Genomic DNA, 15,478 nt, shown 5'->3' on the forward strand with positions numbered 1-15,478 from the left:
ATAATAAAAGCTAGCAATTATGTAGTGCCAACTGTGAGCCAGGCACTATGCTAGGTGCTTTGCAAATAGTATCTCTCATTTGATCCTCACAACAACATTGGGAAATAGATATCTCCATTTTACAGCTGAAGAAACTAAAGCAAGGATTTAATAACTTGCCAAAGATGAAATAGTTAATAAGGGTGTGGGACAGGATTTGACAATAGGATAAGTCATTGGGGAATCGCTGAAAAAGTTATAATATATAAATATATAGCAAACTGTTGTGCTGTTAAAAAATAATTATAAAGGGAATAGTTTCAGAGAAACCTGGAATGACTTATATGAACGAAGGTAAAGTAGGCAGCACCATAAAGACCAAAACTTTGAAAGACTTTAGAAACTTATAATGAACATGCTACCCCCACCTCCTGATAGAAAAACGAACAACTCGAGTCAAGAATAAAACATGTATTTCTGGACATAGTGCAGAAATTTGTTTTGCTTGATTATACATGTTTATAATGAGGGTTTTATCTTTCTTTCATTCTTAATCTTGGTGGAAGGATGGGGAGAAAGAGGTACAGAATTTTTGCTAATGGACAAAAATATATCTTAATAAAAAAGAAGTTAATGAAGCAGAGGCAATAGGCAATTAGACGGCTTTTTAAAATGAATTTGGCTGAAAAAGGGAAGAGAAGTTTTAGGCAACAGCTTGAAGGATATTACTGACTAATGAATCTTTTGTAGTAATGATGGAGACTTGGAATTATTTGCTTTAGACAATATAGAAAAGGGAGCAAATAGGTGAGACAGTGCTGGCCTTGAAATCAGAAAGGCTCATCTTAATGAATTTAAATCTAATGTGAGATACTAGTTATGTGATCCTGGGTAAGTCACTTCACCCTATTTACTCTAGTTTTCCCATCTGTAAAATGAGTGCAAAGCCACTGGAGTATCTTTCCCAAGAAAACTCCAAATGGGGTGAGGAAGAGTTGAACAAAACTGAAAGAAATGAACAATAATAAATATAGAAAAAAACAGTATGGCTATTCACCAGAAAGTGAATATGAAAGACTATTTTTAAGCGGGGAATCTGTTAGAGGCAAAGACACATGTAGAAGAGTTGTACTTAGCAAATGATTATCAAAGAGAAGTACAGGAGAAAGTGAGTAAACCAAGTCAATGGATTTTGAAAAATTAAGATAAGTAAGATCTAAAAGCAAACATCCTCTATTTTCTCAGTAAAGTATTAGGCCTAGCTCTTGAGCTGAGAAGACCAAAGAAAAAGGTTAAAGAAAGATTAAATTCAGAGAATAGCTTCTGTGGAGAATGGGATAAATAATCTATGACAAAGTAAAGGAACAACCTTATTTCAGTGAGGTTTAAATTGAGAATCAATAAAAAATTTGTGGCAGACCCAAGTCAGCTCAGTATCTTGAGTTCCTCCAATTCCATTAAAGCATGAATTGGAAAAGAGGCAGTATATGGGAGTAGTTCAGGGATGGAATGGGACAAATCTTGGATAAGGAAAAATTCTGAAGCAGAGGTGTGCAGATGAATTGATAAATTACAGAGTTGATACTGGTAAATTACAGAGTTGATACTGGAAATGGAAATCACAGCAGCAATAATGAGTAAGTTGAGGGACATCAATTAAGATGTTTTCTAAAAGGATTCTCTCTACCTATTTTTTTTTTTAAAGTAATAACTACTTAAAACTTTTAGAAATGAAAAATCATTGAAAAACTGTTAAGATATAAAACTCTCTAGCTCATATATCTGGACTAATTTTAAATGGATAAAGTGAAAATAAAAATATACTATTTGTAGCACAAAGGATAATGCTATGGTTTTAAACAAGAAAAACTAAAACAAGCTATAGAATGCACAGCATTGACAATTTTTTAAAAAGTTTTTAAAAGTAACAAAAAAGGTTTATTTCACTTGAAAACAGATGTGTTTGTGAAAAGCTGTACAAATCTATCTTCTAACAGCCTATTTCAAATGCTTCAAGGCTACACTGTAGGTCAACAAGAGGATGAAAAATGAAAGCTACAACACTACCCCCCCCCCCAAAAAAAAGGGGGTTGGAGAGGAGGCAGAAGGCGAAAATTAGTCTGAAATGGTAAATGGACATTTCTTAAGTGCTTACCAGGTACAAAATAAGTTCTAAATACTTAGAATGCAAATAAGCATAAAGACAGTCTCAATCATCAAAGAGCTTACTAGAAATAATAAGGGGAATACAACACAGAGGGAACTGAAAGGGAGAAAAGGGATGGAGATGGAAAAGGTGTAACTGTAAGAATACCTGTGAAAGTAAAGAGTGCAGCACAGAGAAGAATGGAAATAAAATATGGCTCTTTAAAATGTGTAACAACCAACCAAAGAGGCTTCTTGTATAAAAATGAGATTTGGAAACCTGAAGGAAGTTAAGCAGCAGGAATAAGGCAGGAGAGAGTTTCAGATATGGGGCATGACCAATGACAATGTCCTGGCCAGAGCTGGGAGATAGAAGGCAAGGAGGCCAGGACATGAAACAGATTGAAAAAGTAGGAAGAAGGGGACCAGATTATGAAAAGCTTTGAAACCGAAACAGACAATCCTGATCCTGGAAATAATGGAAAATTTACTAAAGGAGGGATGGGGATGTTATAGGAAGACCTATAGTTTTTAGGAAGACCACATTGCCTACTTAGTGTAGGATGGACTCCAGTGGGGAAAGACGTGTGGGAAGAAAACCACCTAATACACTATGGCAATACAAGCTTGGGGTAATGGGTCATGAGGGTCAAAAGAGAAAACAGGTGGTGTGAGAGAAGTTACAAAGGTAAAATTGGCAGGACTCCACAGTTATTTTTATTAGATAACATCTAAGTTAGCTATATGGTTGAATTTTCTTCTCAAAATATGCTCCCAAAATGTTAATGTTATCATAATAATAGTCATTTTTCTTATTAAGACTTTTTTTCTTTTAATTTAGGAAAGGAAGTACACAAAGCTCCACCTGTATCTCAGTTTTATCACTAAATGATTTTTTTTGCTAATTTTATCACCTCCTGTCTTTGTTTCTTTATCTCAGAAGTGCTGAGGGATTCTTACCTTGGGATTCACAGACCTACAACCCCCTTCATCCCCGACCCCCAAGGTGTCTTCAAATATATATTTCAGTGATTCCATGAAGTTGGATGGGGAAAACAATTTTATTTTTATTTTCATTCACTCCTACTTCATGAAATTATGGGAGTAAGTTAAAATTGGCCTTTTGGGAGCATTATGACTTGGAGAACATAATTGTCATTAACATATATATATATATATATATATATATATTTTTTTTTTTTAATGTAATGCTAACCTATGATACATTACTTCAATCTATTTGCCACCACATAACATAAGAAGCAAAGCAATATTTGCTCCTTAACTAAGCAAGGGCACACCAGAATCAAGGTCAAGGAAAAACAGAGTCAAATAAATGTAGAGACCAGTTGGGCACACTACTTGAGAGGTAAGTAGAAAACTTATAAAGAACTGAAATAAAATTACTCAAACCTAACTGCTGATCACCTTTTTTTTGGGATACTTTCTCCTCAGTCAGTTTTCATGACACTGCTTTCTCTTGGTTCTCTTCTATTCTCTGCTGCCTCATCTGTTTTGGGCCCTTTTGTCTTCTCCCTCTATAAAGTTACTGGTTGATCTCATTAACTTCCACTGGTTTAATTATCACTTCTATAGATAATTTTCAGATCTATAAATCTAGCCCTAATCTCTCTTCTGCATCCCACTCCCATACCACAAAGCAACCTCTTTTGGGGCACCTAGAACTGAATGTCCTATAAGTATCTCAAACTCAACCTGGCTAAAATGGAACTCATTAACTCTCCCCCAAAACCTCTCTATTTTTTAAAAATGTTAAAACTACCACCAATCATCCTAGTCACTCATGCTCAAAATCTTAGTGTTATCCTTAATTCTTCATTGTTACTTTGCCCAATATATAATCTATCATCAAATCTTGTCATTTCTGTTATTACAACATTTCTCATATATGTTCCCCTCTCTTCTTAATATAACCACAACCCTTGTTCAGGTTCTTCTCACCTCTCTCACTTCACAACTGATTCTACCTGACTCAAGTCTTTACCCTCTTTAATCTTTCCTCCATTTAGCTGCCAAGATGAACTTTCAAAAGCATCGGTCTAACCTTATACCACTCTTATCCCTACACCTAACAAGCTCCAGGAGCTCCTAGTACCTCAGGACAGAATAGACTCCTTTGTTTGGTATTTTAAACTCTTTCTAACCTAGCCCCTTCTTATTTTTCCAATCAACTTAGAACCTTTTCTCCTCTACACTCTACAATTGGCCTACTTATAGTCCCTCAGATATTGTGTCTTTATACAAGTTGTTCCCTATGCCTGAAATTCTCTGCCCCTTCAACTCAGCCCCTTACTTTCTTTGACTTCAAGACTCCATTCAAATTTCACTTATCCAGGAGGCCTTTCCAGATTATAACAGGCATGAATGCTTTTCCCTCTCAGAATATCTATTTGTTCAGTATATACCTAGTTATGTGGATAGTAGGGAGCACAGGGCTTGGCTTTGAGAATAATTCAGTTCATGCCCAAAGAGCTATAAAACTGTGCATATCCTCTGACCCAGCAGTTTATCTCTAGTAGATCTATATCCTAAAGAGAATATAAAAGAAGGAAAAAGAACCACATATGCAAAAATGATTGTAGCAGCATTTTTGGTAGTGGCAAGGAACTGGAAATTGAGTGAATGCCCATCAGTTGGGGAATGGCCTGGAAAGACTAACCAGAACTGATGCTAAGTGAAGTGAGCAGAACCAAGAGAATATTGTCCATAGCAACAAGACTATGATAATCAATTATGGATGGACTTGGATCTTTTCAAAAAATCAAATGATTCAAGGCAATTCTAATAGACTTGTGATAGGAAGAGCCATCTACATCCAGATAGAGAACTGTGGAGACTGAATGTGGACTAAAGCATAGCATTTTCATCTTTTTGGTTGGTTGTTTTTTCTCCAGTTTTTTCTCCTTTTATCTGATTTTTCTTGTTCAGCAATGTGAATACGTAAATATGTTTAGAAGAACTGTACATATCTAACATCTCAGATTGCTTGATTAAGGGAGGGGAGAGGGAAGAGAGAGAAAAATTTCCAACACAAGGTTTTCCATAGGTGAATGCTTAAAATTATCTTTGCAAGTACTTAGAAAATAAAATACTATTTAAAAAATAATTTATTTCAATATGGTCTCACACACTCATTAGCTGTGTGATCCTGGGTAAGAAATTCAACTTGTCTACCTTGGTTTCTTCAACTGTAAGATGAAATAAATATTAGCCTATACCACCCAGGATTGTTCTATAGATCAAATAAGATAATAGTGTTTAGATAGCATATACTAGGCACTTAATAAATGTTTATTCCATTCCTCTTTCTTTATTTATATATTGATTATCATGTGATCAATGACAGATACAGTCTTTCTGCCTTTCTTTGACAATAGACAGTACTATGCCAAGCATAAAATAAATACTATATGCTTATTAACATGCCTTAATCCTAGGGAAGACTTCAGGTGATGTATGTCTGGCACAGAAGAACTAGACACAGAATAGGCTGAAGAAAACCTGAAATGGGATCAGTAGCAATAACCACCAAAAAATTGAGAGCCCCAGGAATATTCATATAAAAGTTAGAAAGGAACATAGAAAAAAACCTCCTCCCAAGGCATTCATCCAGTTAGCTTTATTTCTTGGATTTGTACTCCACTATCTTCACACTCCCAGGAAAACCTCAACACCAAGAAAGTGATCATCCCTGAGATTACATCAATTTTGCTACTCAGTTTCTGTGTACCCCAAATAGCTTAAGTCCCTTTGCATATCTAGAAGGCAGAGTAAATAACTCCTATGGTTTACATTTGAAGAAGGCTTGCAGCCCAGCGATTTCCCATGAGCTGCAATCCTGGAGACTCCATTTTTACTGGACTGAATGAACTGAATTGGTCCCAAGAGAAAAGAGTGGGAATACTTCACCCATTCATATCCCACAAGTAACACATATTCATCTATGGAGGCTAGGTGATTTTGAGAAAATAACACAAAGGACACCGCTCACAAACTGTATATAACACACACACACACACACACACACACACACACACACACACACTCACTCTCTCTCTCTCTCTCTCTCTCTCTCTCCATTTCAATTAAAAAAAAAAAAAATACCATATAAAATGTACTACATAGGGGGTCCCAAAATTGCAGTTTTCAGCTCTAAATCAACATTGGGACTACTTAAACATATTATTAGAGTTAAACAGCTTTTGAATAGCTCCAACATTGGTCAGAGTTTAAAACTACACTAAGTTTTGGTACCCCCTGTGTAATTGTGGGCTATTATGTACCATTCTATTACCTACATTCTCCAAGCTTCCTTTCCTCATTCAAATACTCCAATTGCTCCAATACACTCTCAGTCTTTCCTCCAACACAATCCAGACATGAGTGATTATCCATATCCTCTAATACAAGCAAGTGGGTTCATTCAGGATAGGGATTTTTTCCACAATCTCTTCCCATCTCATAGATGTCAAGGGAATAAACAGGCCTATCTTCTCAGCTGACTGACCCATTATTTTTATAATCTTATGTTTGTGTACGTACGTACACACACACACACACACACACACACACACACACACTTCTGACCTGATGATATTCTTTACACCAGAAGTGTCAAACTCAAATAGAAAGGAGGTCATTAACTATACACAGGAAGAACTGAGGGCTGATATACTGACTGACTTAGAAAACCACATATTAACACCATAATTCTGTATTTTTATTTATTTTGCTAAATATTTCCCAATTATATTTTAATCTAATTTTGGGAAATGTCATGGGCTATGTGCTTTACACCACTTTTCCAGAATAATTCTCAAGCTAATTGTTTTAGGTGATTTATACTCCTCATGCTCTGCTCTCTTCAGAGTTATCATAATCTGTTAAAGTCATAAATGAATTTTATTATGGCTCCTACTTCACTTCTCTGTAGCCTGTGACATTATCAACCATCTATATCTCTTTGAAAAATCTCTTCTTCTTGTTTCCTTCACACTTCTCCCTCCTGGTTTTCCCTCTATCCTATCTGATCACTACTTCACTGGATCTTTTGCTGGATCTTCATCTAAATTACACTCACTAGTAGTGGGCATCCCCAGGGTTGACTTGGGCCCTCTTCTCTTTATGTAGTATTTTACTTCATGTTCCAATAAGTTCCCAAAGTTTCAATCATGCATGTATGCAGATGACTCTCAAATCTACTTGTTCAGATCTGATCTCATCTCATATATCCAACTGCCTATCATGTATTTCAAATAGGATATCCTGTATATATAAAATGTCCAAAACTGAACTTATTGTCTTTCTCCCCAAATTTTCTTCTTTTTTCCTATTACTGTCCAGAGTACTATCATCCTCCTAATTACTTACAAATTAGACTAAAAACCTAGATGTCATTCTCACCTCCTCACTGTCTCATTTCATCCCCAACAAAGCCAATTAGTTGTCAAATCTTGTCAATTCTACCTTCATAACATATTTTGCATATGCCCCCTTCTCTCCTGATACTACTAGTTCGTACCTAGACTACTTCAACAGCCTGCTGGCTGGCTCCTCACTATGGTCCAGCCTCCACTCATCTGCCAAACTGATCTTAATCTGTAGGTCAGACCATATTGCCTTGCCTGGGGAGGTAAAGGGGATTGCATAGCTTTTTATTACCTCAAAAAAATCCAAAAAAAAAAAAAAATCCTCTATTTGGCTTCTTAAACTTCATACCTTTCCAGTATGCTTCCACCTTACTTCTCTTCACATGCCCAGTGATTCATATAGTTCCTTGCATAAAAACACTCTACTCCTGAATCTGCATTTGCCCAAAACTCTCTTTCCCTCCACTTCCTAATTTTCCTGGTTTCCTTCAATTTCCAGAAGCAAGAAGCTTTTTTCAGATCTTAATTTTGACTACTTCCCTCTTAGATCACCTCCAAGTGAACCTGTATCTATTTTGTTTGTACACAGTTATTTTTGCATGTCATCTTCCCCCATTAATCAATAAATTCCTTTAGAATATGGACTGGCTTGTGCCTTTCTTCATGCCAACAGCACTTAGGACAATGTCTAGCACATAATAGCAATTTAATAAATGCTAAATGACTGCTTCATTGATTACCTTTTAGATAACCCCTTTTGAGATTGTAGTATTACATGAGCTACTGCCATACAATACCACTAGAAAAATATCAGTGTTGAAAAGATGGATCTTTGTTTCAGGGAAAAGCTTGAAGTCTTTTGCCAAAGGTTCTTTTCCCAACTCACTCTGTCCTCTTATCTAATTCTGAATTCAGCTCATAGTCTACCTGTACTATCTGCCTAAAATATGTATACTAAAAATCATGCCCTACAGGTTGTTGACCCATCCAAATGTATAGCCTTCTCTAGACCAGGACTTCTTAAAAACTTTTTCCATTCATGACCCCTTTTCACCAGAGAAATTTCATGTGACCCTGGCTATATAAATACATAAAACAGGTATACAAATCAAACATTTACTATAATAAATCATAATTTTGTGACCCTCACATTCAGCTGTGTGACTCCCATACTAGGTCATGACTCACATTTTAAGAAAATTTGCTCTAGATCCCAAGTGTCAAACCCCGTAGTTCCTATCTCATTTTAATGTGTTAAGAAAAAAAAAAGTTTATATATGTATATATGTGTGTTGTGTGTAAAACCATGTGTGATTTTTCTAAGTCAACATGTGGCCTTCAGGGATACTTATGTACAGTTTAGTGGTCCATTTCTATTTGAATCTGTCACCAATGCTCAAGACATGCCCACAATGTTCTCAGAAAACTCCTAAGTACATCATTAATCAAATTAAAATATAATTAAGAAATATTTGACAAATAAAAATACAATAAAACATAAATATTAGTATATCTTAAAACACATAAGGCCCGCAAGGATTCTTAGGTTCAAGATTATTGTGCCCCATTTCTATGAGTTTGACACATTTTTTCACCTATTTGTTTTTAACTGTTAGAAAATTCTTCACTGTTTCAGGGCTTGAGGTAAACAGCACAATGTCATGCCCAAAACATTAAAATGGCTTCACTATCTATATGAAATCCCTCTCTGATTCAGACTAAAACACAGGAAGTCCAAGATGGATACAATACAGTTTTGAGAGGAGAGTGCTCAAAATACATTATGAGGGATCAATTCCTCCTTCTGTGCAAGGATGGATTGTACCCTTCTCCTTTAAAAAGGAGAGAATATCTAAATCATGGGAAAGTATCAAATATTATAACCTCAAAAAAAGTACAACCAAGAAAATATCAATAACTATTAGCTCATAAATCTTTCCCATCCCAGCTACACAAGTTTTACAAAGAATTATGTACACTGAGGGTACCCTTGGTGAGGTAATAAAAAGGCAAGACTATCACAAAAGACAATCCATAAACCACATCTTTAAAATCATACTGACTGTAAGGTATAAAGAATATAAGATCTACTTATAATATTCATTGAGTATCAAAGGCATCCCAATACTACAACCTATAAGTTATAAAAAGGGATATATGCTATATGTATATGATACAAAAATATCTATTTGTGTTCCCTAACTTACTTTTCTAGTAATCTTTATAACATTATTACCATATGAAAAAAATTCCTTTCAGAAGTTTATAAAGTTCTCCCATTCCTATGCTGTGCTCCATATACTATTTAGTAATGATCCATCCACCCCATGTGTATGTTCACACAAAGTCCCAATAAAAAGGAAAACTGCTATACAAGCATATGTAATTCTTTGGAAACTAACATCTACACTGCTGAAGTAGCACTAAAGTGACAAAAGACTGTAATCCAATGGTCCAGGGCCAGCAAATTCTATTATAGATTTATCTGTTTTTCACAAAACAGAATGTTGCATATACGGTAGCCAACAAAAATGTAACAAAGTTAAACTCATAACTAAAATCTCCCTCGTTGCTTTGCAATTCATTAATACTGATGTAAAAATAATTTGGCAAAATATTTAACATACAACTATAAAAGCTCGTGCATGACAAAATCCTCACTACGCAAGATTGAATAATGAATCAAATCCAAAAACAATCGACAATTTTCCTCAACTATAAATCAGGGAATTTACAGAGTTAAAAGGGCTTTGCAATAGTCTAGTCCAAAAGCAATCTTCATTACACTACTGGGATAAATGGTCATGCAGTCTTTGCAGAAAACCTCTAGGATAAATCCACTACCTTCTGAAGTAAACAATTTTACTTTTGGATGGCTTTCATTGTTAAGAAATAATTCCTAAAATCAAGACTAAATTTGCCTCTAAATTTCTATTCTTCGTTCCTGGTTCTGCCCTTTACGGCCAAATAAAACAAATCCAATCCCTCCTTCTATGACAGCATTTCAAATACCTAAAAAGAACTATCATATCTCGCAAGTCTTCTTTTCCATGGACTCAAGGCCCTTTATCATTTGAACTCTCTGTTTAATCAATTCAAATGGTTTCCTAATGGCTTTAAGATGAAATATAAACTCGTTCTCAGTAGGTTTTAAAGTCCTACATAACCTGACCCCAACCTATCTTTCCAGCCTCATCTGGCAAACAGCCTTCTCTTCTCACACTCTGTGATCTAACGAGCCAAAGTGGCCTTTCCTCAGAGGGGACGTTTCCTTTCTATCTTCAAGACTGAGCTGGCCATTCAATATAGCTGAAATGCATCCCTTCTCCTTACCTCTGCCACACAGTCTCCATCTTTTAAGAGTAAACTCAAGCAATAGCTAGCTTCCCACCCTCCCAAATTACTTTGCATTTTACATTGCACACAATTGCATTTATTGACTTTATACCTATAATTTTTCTATGTACTTGTCTCCCCATTCGAATGTAAACTCCTTGAGAATAGCAATTGTCTCATTTTTTTGTATTTGTATTTTCAACACTGTGCTTGGCATGTAGTAAGCACTTGAAACTTCTTGACTAAGTGAACATTACTCTGAACTATCTCCAACTAATATTCCTCTTAAACCCCTCTGAGGTCCTTCATATGAAACATTTAAAATTCAATAATTTTAAGTAAAAGATGTCCAAAAATACATACAAACTCGAAGTACCTAGGAAACCCATTATAAGACTACATGCAGCAGAGTAGAATTTATAATAGAGGCAGTAAATGCTAGATCCTATTCCAAGGTGTTTCAATTACTTAAAGAAGGGATCTCACCTCATCATAACAAAAATTATATTTATAATAAAGATTCAGTTTTGTGAATTTTCAGAATTTGTGAAATTTCAGAAAAACTAATTTTAAAGCAATAAAAGTGGCCAACTTGATAAATTTAATATCTGTCTTTTCTAATATGACTAAATTATCTGTTCAACATTAAAAAAATATATACTAAAAACATGACAGCACTTTTACTTGAACTGTTCATTTTGTCTGAGAAACCAACCAAGGTTTATAAATGATACATATAAAGAATACATCAATAGACAGTTGCCAATCATAAATCAAAGACTAACTAATGTTTGACTGTAGTGACCTACAAGTCAAGAAGACTTAGGTTTCCACCCCCACCTGACAGTCATTTAACCTTTTAGCACATTAGGAGACTGACTTTAGTTGTAGAGAAGATACTGACCAATCACAGGTCTAGATCCTATGAGTTATAAAATCTTCACACTGTATAAATATACACAAATGGGGGGATGGGAAGAGAGAGGGAAGGGAAGCTTTCCCAACTTACGTCAGAATAGAGAGCAAAAAGCCCAAAATTTTAAATTATTGGTTAATTTACATGCACCTTCATATCACCATCCAGAAGTAAATTTAAAATGTTTTTAAATTCCATATTAGAATTCATTTTATAGTTTGGACCTCAGCTCTGGTAAACACTTTCCTATTAACAAAGCACAGGTTCTATATCAATTTAAATTCATCCAGCTCTCTAGATATCTTCATGCCATATCCCCTGATTCCATTTTTTGCCTCAGCCTCACACTGAAACAGAACTCTAATGCCTGGAGTCACAGGTTCCAGGTTGGTAAGAATTTTCCATATATAACTCTCCCCAGGCCCTAACATGCTGCTTTCTGGACATCTTCATATCATGATTTGCCTTTCCACCCCTAGTCACAGCTTTCCACCTGTAGCTCTGAGTATAATAATCAAATCAATACTATCATCTGTGATAAAGATATACCTATGACCCTATTTACCATCTCTCTGATCTACTCAAGAAAACTCACTGCTGTCCCAACATCTTATTAGTGTTGGTCTTCTCCAATTGGAATGAAAGTTTCTTAAGGGCAGGGACTGTAATGCTTTTATAAATTTGTGTGTAAAGATCATAGGCAATGCTTATTAAGTACTTTTACCATTAATTATGACCATGTTAGTCTTCAAAGATGAAGTATAAATAAAACATTTGTTTTTTATGTTTTTTTAATCTCCAGATAACTTAATATTAGGCCCCTATTAAGTAAATCCTTAGATACTTAAAAAAAAAAAAAAAAAAAAACACTTTGATTTGCTAACGTTAGTAACTTTGGACAGAATCCTGAATTCAGGTCTTAGTGTTTAAATTACTGCTTTCTTTTAATAAGACAGGTTATCTAATAAAATTTTGGTTAACATAAAAAAGTAAAATTATTAGGAATATACTAAATATTTCTTTTTACTGAATTCTCTATAAGTTTGATATTCCTTGATTCCTCAACTATTCTTAAAGCAAAATTTTATAAATATTTTAACAAATGTTTCCTTCATAAATGATGTAATTATAGTACCAAAGATGAGATAGTATATACAAATGAAATGATAAAAATAATCAATACAAACTTACTGATGATGCAGTTTAAAAAAAAAAAGCTGTACTTGGAGTAGAAGGACTCGGTTTACTCCTTGGGCTAATCTTAGACAAGCCACAAACTCTTTGGGCCTGTAAATGAGAGATAACCTCTAAGATATGTTCCAATTCTAAAACTATGATCCTAATTATGCCTAGCACAGGGCATAGTCAGGAGCTATCTATACCTATAACACTTTCCCATTATGCTAGGCAAACAAAAATATGAAATATGCTAATAGTATCCTATAAGAAAACATACTGCATTGGGAAGAATAAACTAATATTTTTGTAAGAATTATAGAGAAAACAAATGTATACTTATTTAAAATGAAAGCCAAAACAAACTTATTGAAAGAGACTATGCCATCAATTTCAAGGAATCCCAAAAATGCCACTTCCTATAATAATCTAAAGATGTTTTCCAATTTCATACTACATACAACTTCATTACTGCCAACAGGTATTAAAATTATTATAAAAGAAAAACAAACATTCTGGGTTAACTTCAAACTCTTGTTTTTGTTTTGTTTTTTAAGAAAAAGAGGTCTTTTTATTAATAAAAACTTATCCCACCATAATTGGCTTTAATATTTCATATAAAATTAAATTAAACCTTTAGAAACTGCAATTCAAGAATGAATGTCAATAAATCGGTGTAAATCAGCTCCAAAAGTAATACCTACTCCATACTGATTATTATCCAGTGTAATTTTAATTTTTCAAAATATAAACCCTTAGGTTAACCCTTTTTTCTTTTACAATGACAAAACACCCCCTTCTAAACTTATCAGGAAGAATAAATAACATTTTAATCTCTCCACTATTTATTTTTCATTGTATCACTTAACTATGTAATTAAGCTTCTAAAACTTAAAAAGCTTACAAGGCACTGTTACAGGTAGGTTTTTAATGGATATTCACAGAATGAGCTGGAAGGGACCAAAGATCATCCAGTGCAAAGCCAAGATGAGCAAATAAGGTGTCAGTGACTCCTCTAAGGTCACACGTCTAAAGATTTGAAGCCCCCTTCCCCGACAACAAATCCAATGGGGTCTCTTTCATCACTCAGTCAACAGCTGATTAAGGGCCCACTGTGTGCCAGAAGTCATGAATAAGCTTAATAAGGGGAGTTGGGGGCAAAAGAGAAACACTGAAACTCAAGTGGCGCTGCAGGACCTGTGCCTTCTTTCAGTGAGGGTCCTCAACCAGTAAACTCGGGTCGGGGAGGATTTGCCTAAAAGATGTCACTCACGATTCAATTAGTGCTGGGGACTTCTAACAGTGCCCTTAAAGGAGACGCAAAAATATAAACTTAGTTTACAAAAATTAGCAAAGAAAAAGTGGGGGGGAAGGCGTAACAGCTCCCAGCGAGCCGTGCCCCCACAGCAGGAGGGCTACCGGCTCGGGGATAATCCGCAGCCCCCAGGCCAGATCCCAGACGCCCTCCACGCCCCCTCCCTTCCCTTAGCCGGTCTGGCGGCGGCGGCTGCTCCCGGGGAGATGATGGATCCCCGGGTCGCCCCAATCTCCAGGGCTTTCATGCATCCTCTGGGCGCCCCAAAAGATAAACGTGCACAGAGGTCCCGGGTAGGGGGTGGGAGGAGACCCTCCCCTCCCCCCTCCCTCCTCTCTCTCTTCCCCAGCTCCCGGCCACCAAGGGGAGGGGTGGGAATGCCATTTCCCCGAAGACGCACCAGACTTCCCCGCCGTCCTCCTGGCCTCCTCCTCCTCCCCGACCCCCACCTCGACCCGGCTCCGGGGGCTCCTCCCTCGTCCCTCCTCCCCCTCGGCCGGCTGGGCCGCCCGGAGCGTGGCCGGCCCGAGACCGGGGGGCCGGGCCTGCGGCGGCGGGTCAGAGTCCGCGGGGCCTAGGCCGGGCCCCCTTCGGGGGGTAAAAGGACGTGCCCCCAGCCCCCGGGGCCGTCTGTCTCCCCGCGGCCCGGCTGCGGCTCGCTCCGTCCGCCCGCTCCCTCACACGCTCCTCACACGCCGCCCGCCTTCCTGGCCGGGCCCGCGCCCCCGGCCCCCGGTCCGCCCCCGCCGCCGCCTACCCTCCGCCCCCAGCCCAGCGGGTGCCCTGAATCACCTGGGGGCCGCGGAGGGCCATGTCGCCCCCGCCTCAGGGAGACCCCGCTCGCCGCCCGGGCTCCTCACGCCGCTTCCCCCGCCGCCGCCATCTTCTCCTCTCGCTCTCATGCAGGCACACTCGCATCAGCCGCCGCGCCTGCGCATCGGCGAGGCGGGGGAGAGGAGAGCTGGTGCGCAAGCGCGCCGACGGGGGGCGGGGGGCGAGGGGTGGGGAGCGCGCTCCTGGGTTTGCCTGGCACTCAGTAGGAAAAGAAAGGTTGCCGTCAGAGCTACCCTTTGGCGAGTTGTCGGGTATTGCAGACTGCAGGCCAACTAGGTCCCCAGCATCGCGCCGGAAGGAGGAAGGCAGGAAGAGATAAGAGGAAGGAGTCTTTTCTCGGAGAGCAGGACTTTGGATACCGGCGGCTGGATGCGATTCCAGTCCTGG

The 15,478-nt window shown here is 37.7% G+C and overlaps 1 protein-coding gene across 2 annotated transcripts in view; it reads right to left on the reverse strand.

The window, feature by feature from the left end:
• The window catches only part of USP10 (ubiquitin specific peptidase 10), a 72,779-nt gene extending 57,618 nt beyond the window's left edge, over nucleotides 1–15,161 (reverse strand). For both annotated transcript variants that reach the window (XM_051974917.1, XM_051974916.1), the window contains exon 1: nucleotides 15,050–15,161. In XM_051974917.1, coding sequence (XP_051830877.1) covers nucleotides 15,050–15,070 — 21 coding nt within the window. In that variant the 5' untranslated portion in view covers nucleotides 15,071–15,161. The remainder of the gene's footprint in view (nucleotides 1–15,049) is intronic.
• Nucleotides 15,162–15,478: the final 317 nt, after the last annotated feature.

The sequence above is a fragment of the Antechinus flavipes genome, chromosome 2 (genome assembly GCF_016432865.1).
Source record: "Antechinus flavipes isolate AdamAnt ecotype Samford, QLD, Australia chromosome 2, AdamAnt_v2, whole genome shotgun sequence".
NCBI lineage: Eukaryota > Metazoa > Chordata > Mammalia > Dasyuromorphia > Dasyuridae > Antechinus > Antechinus flavipes.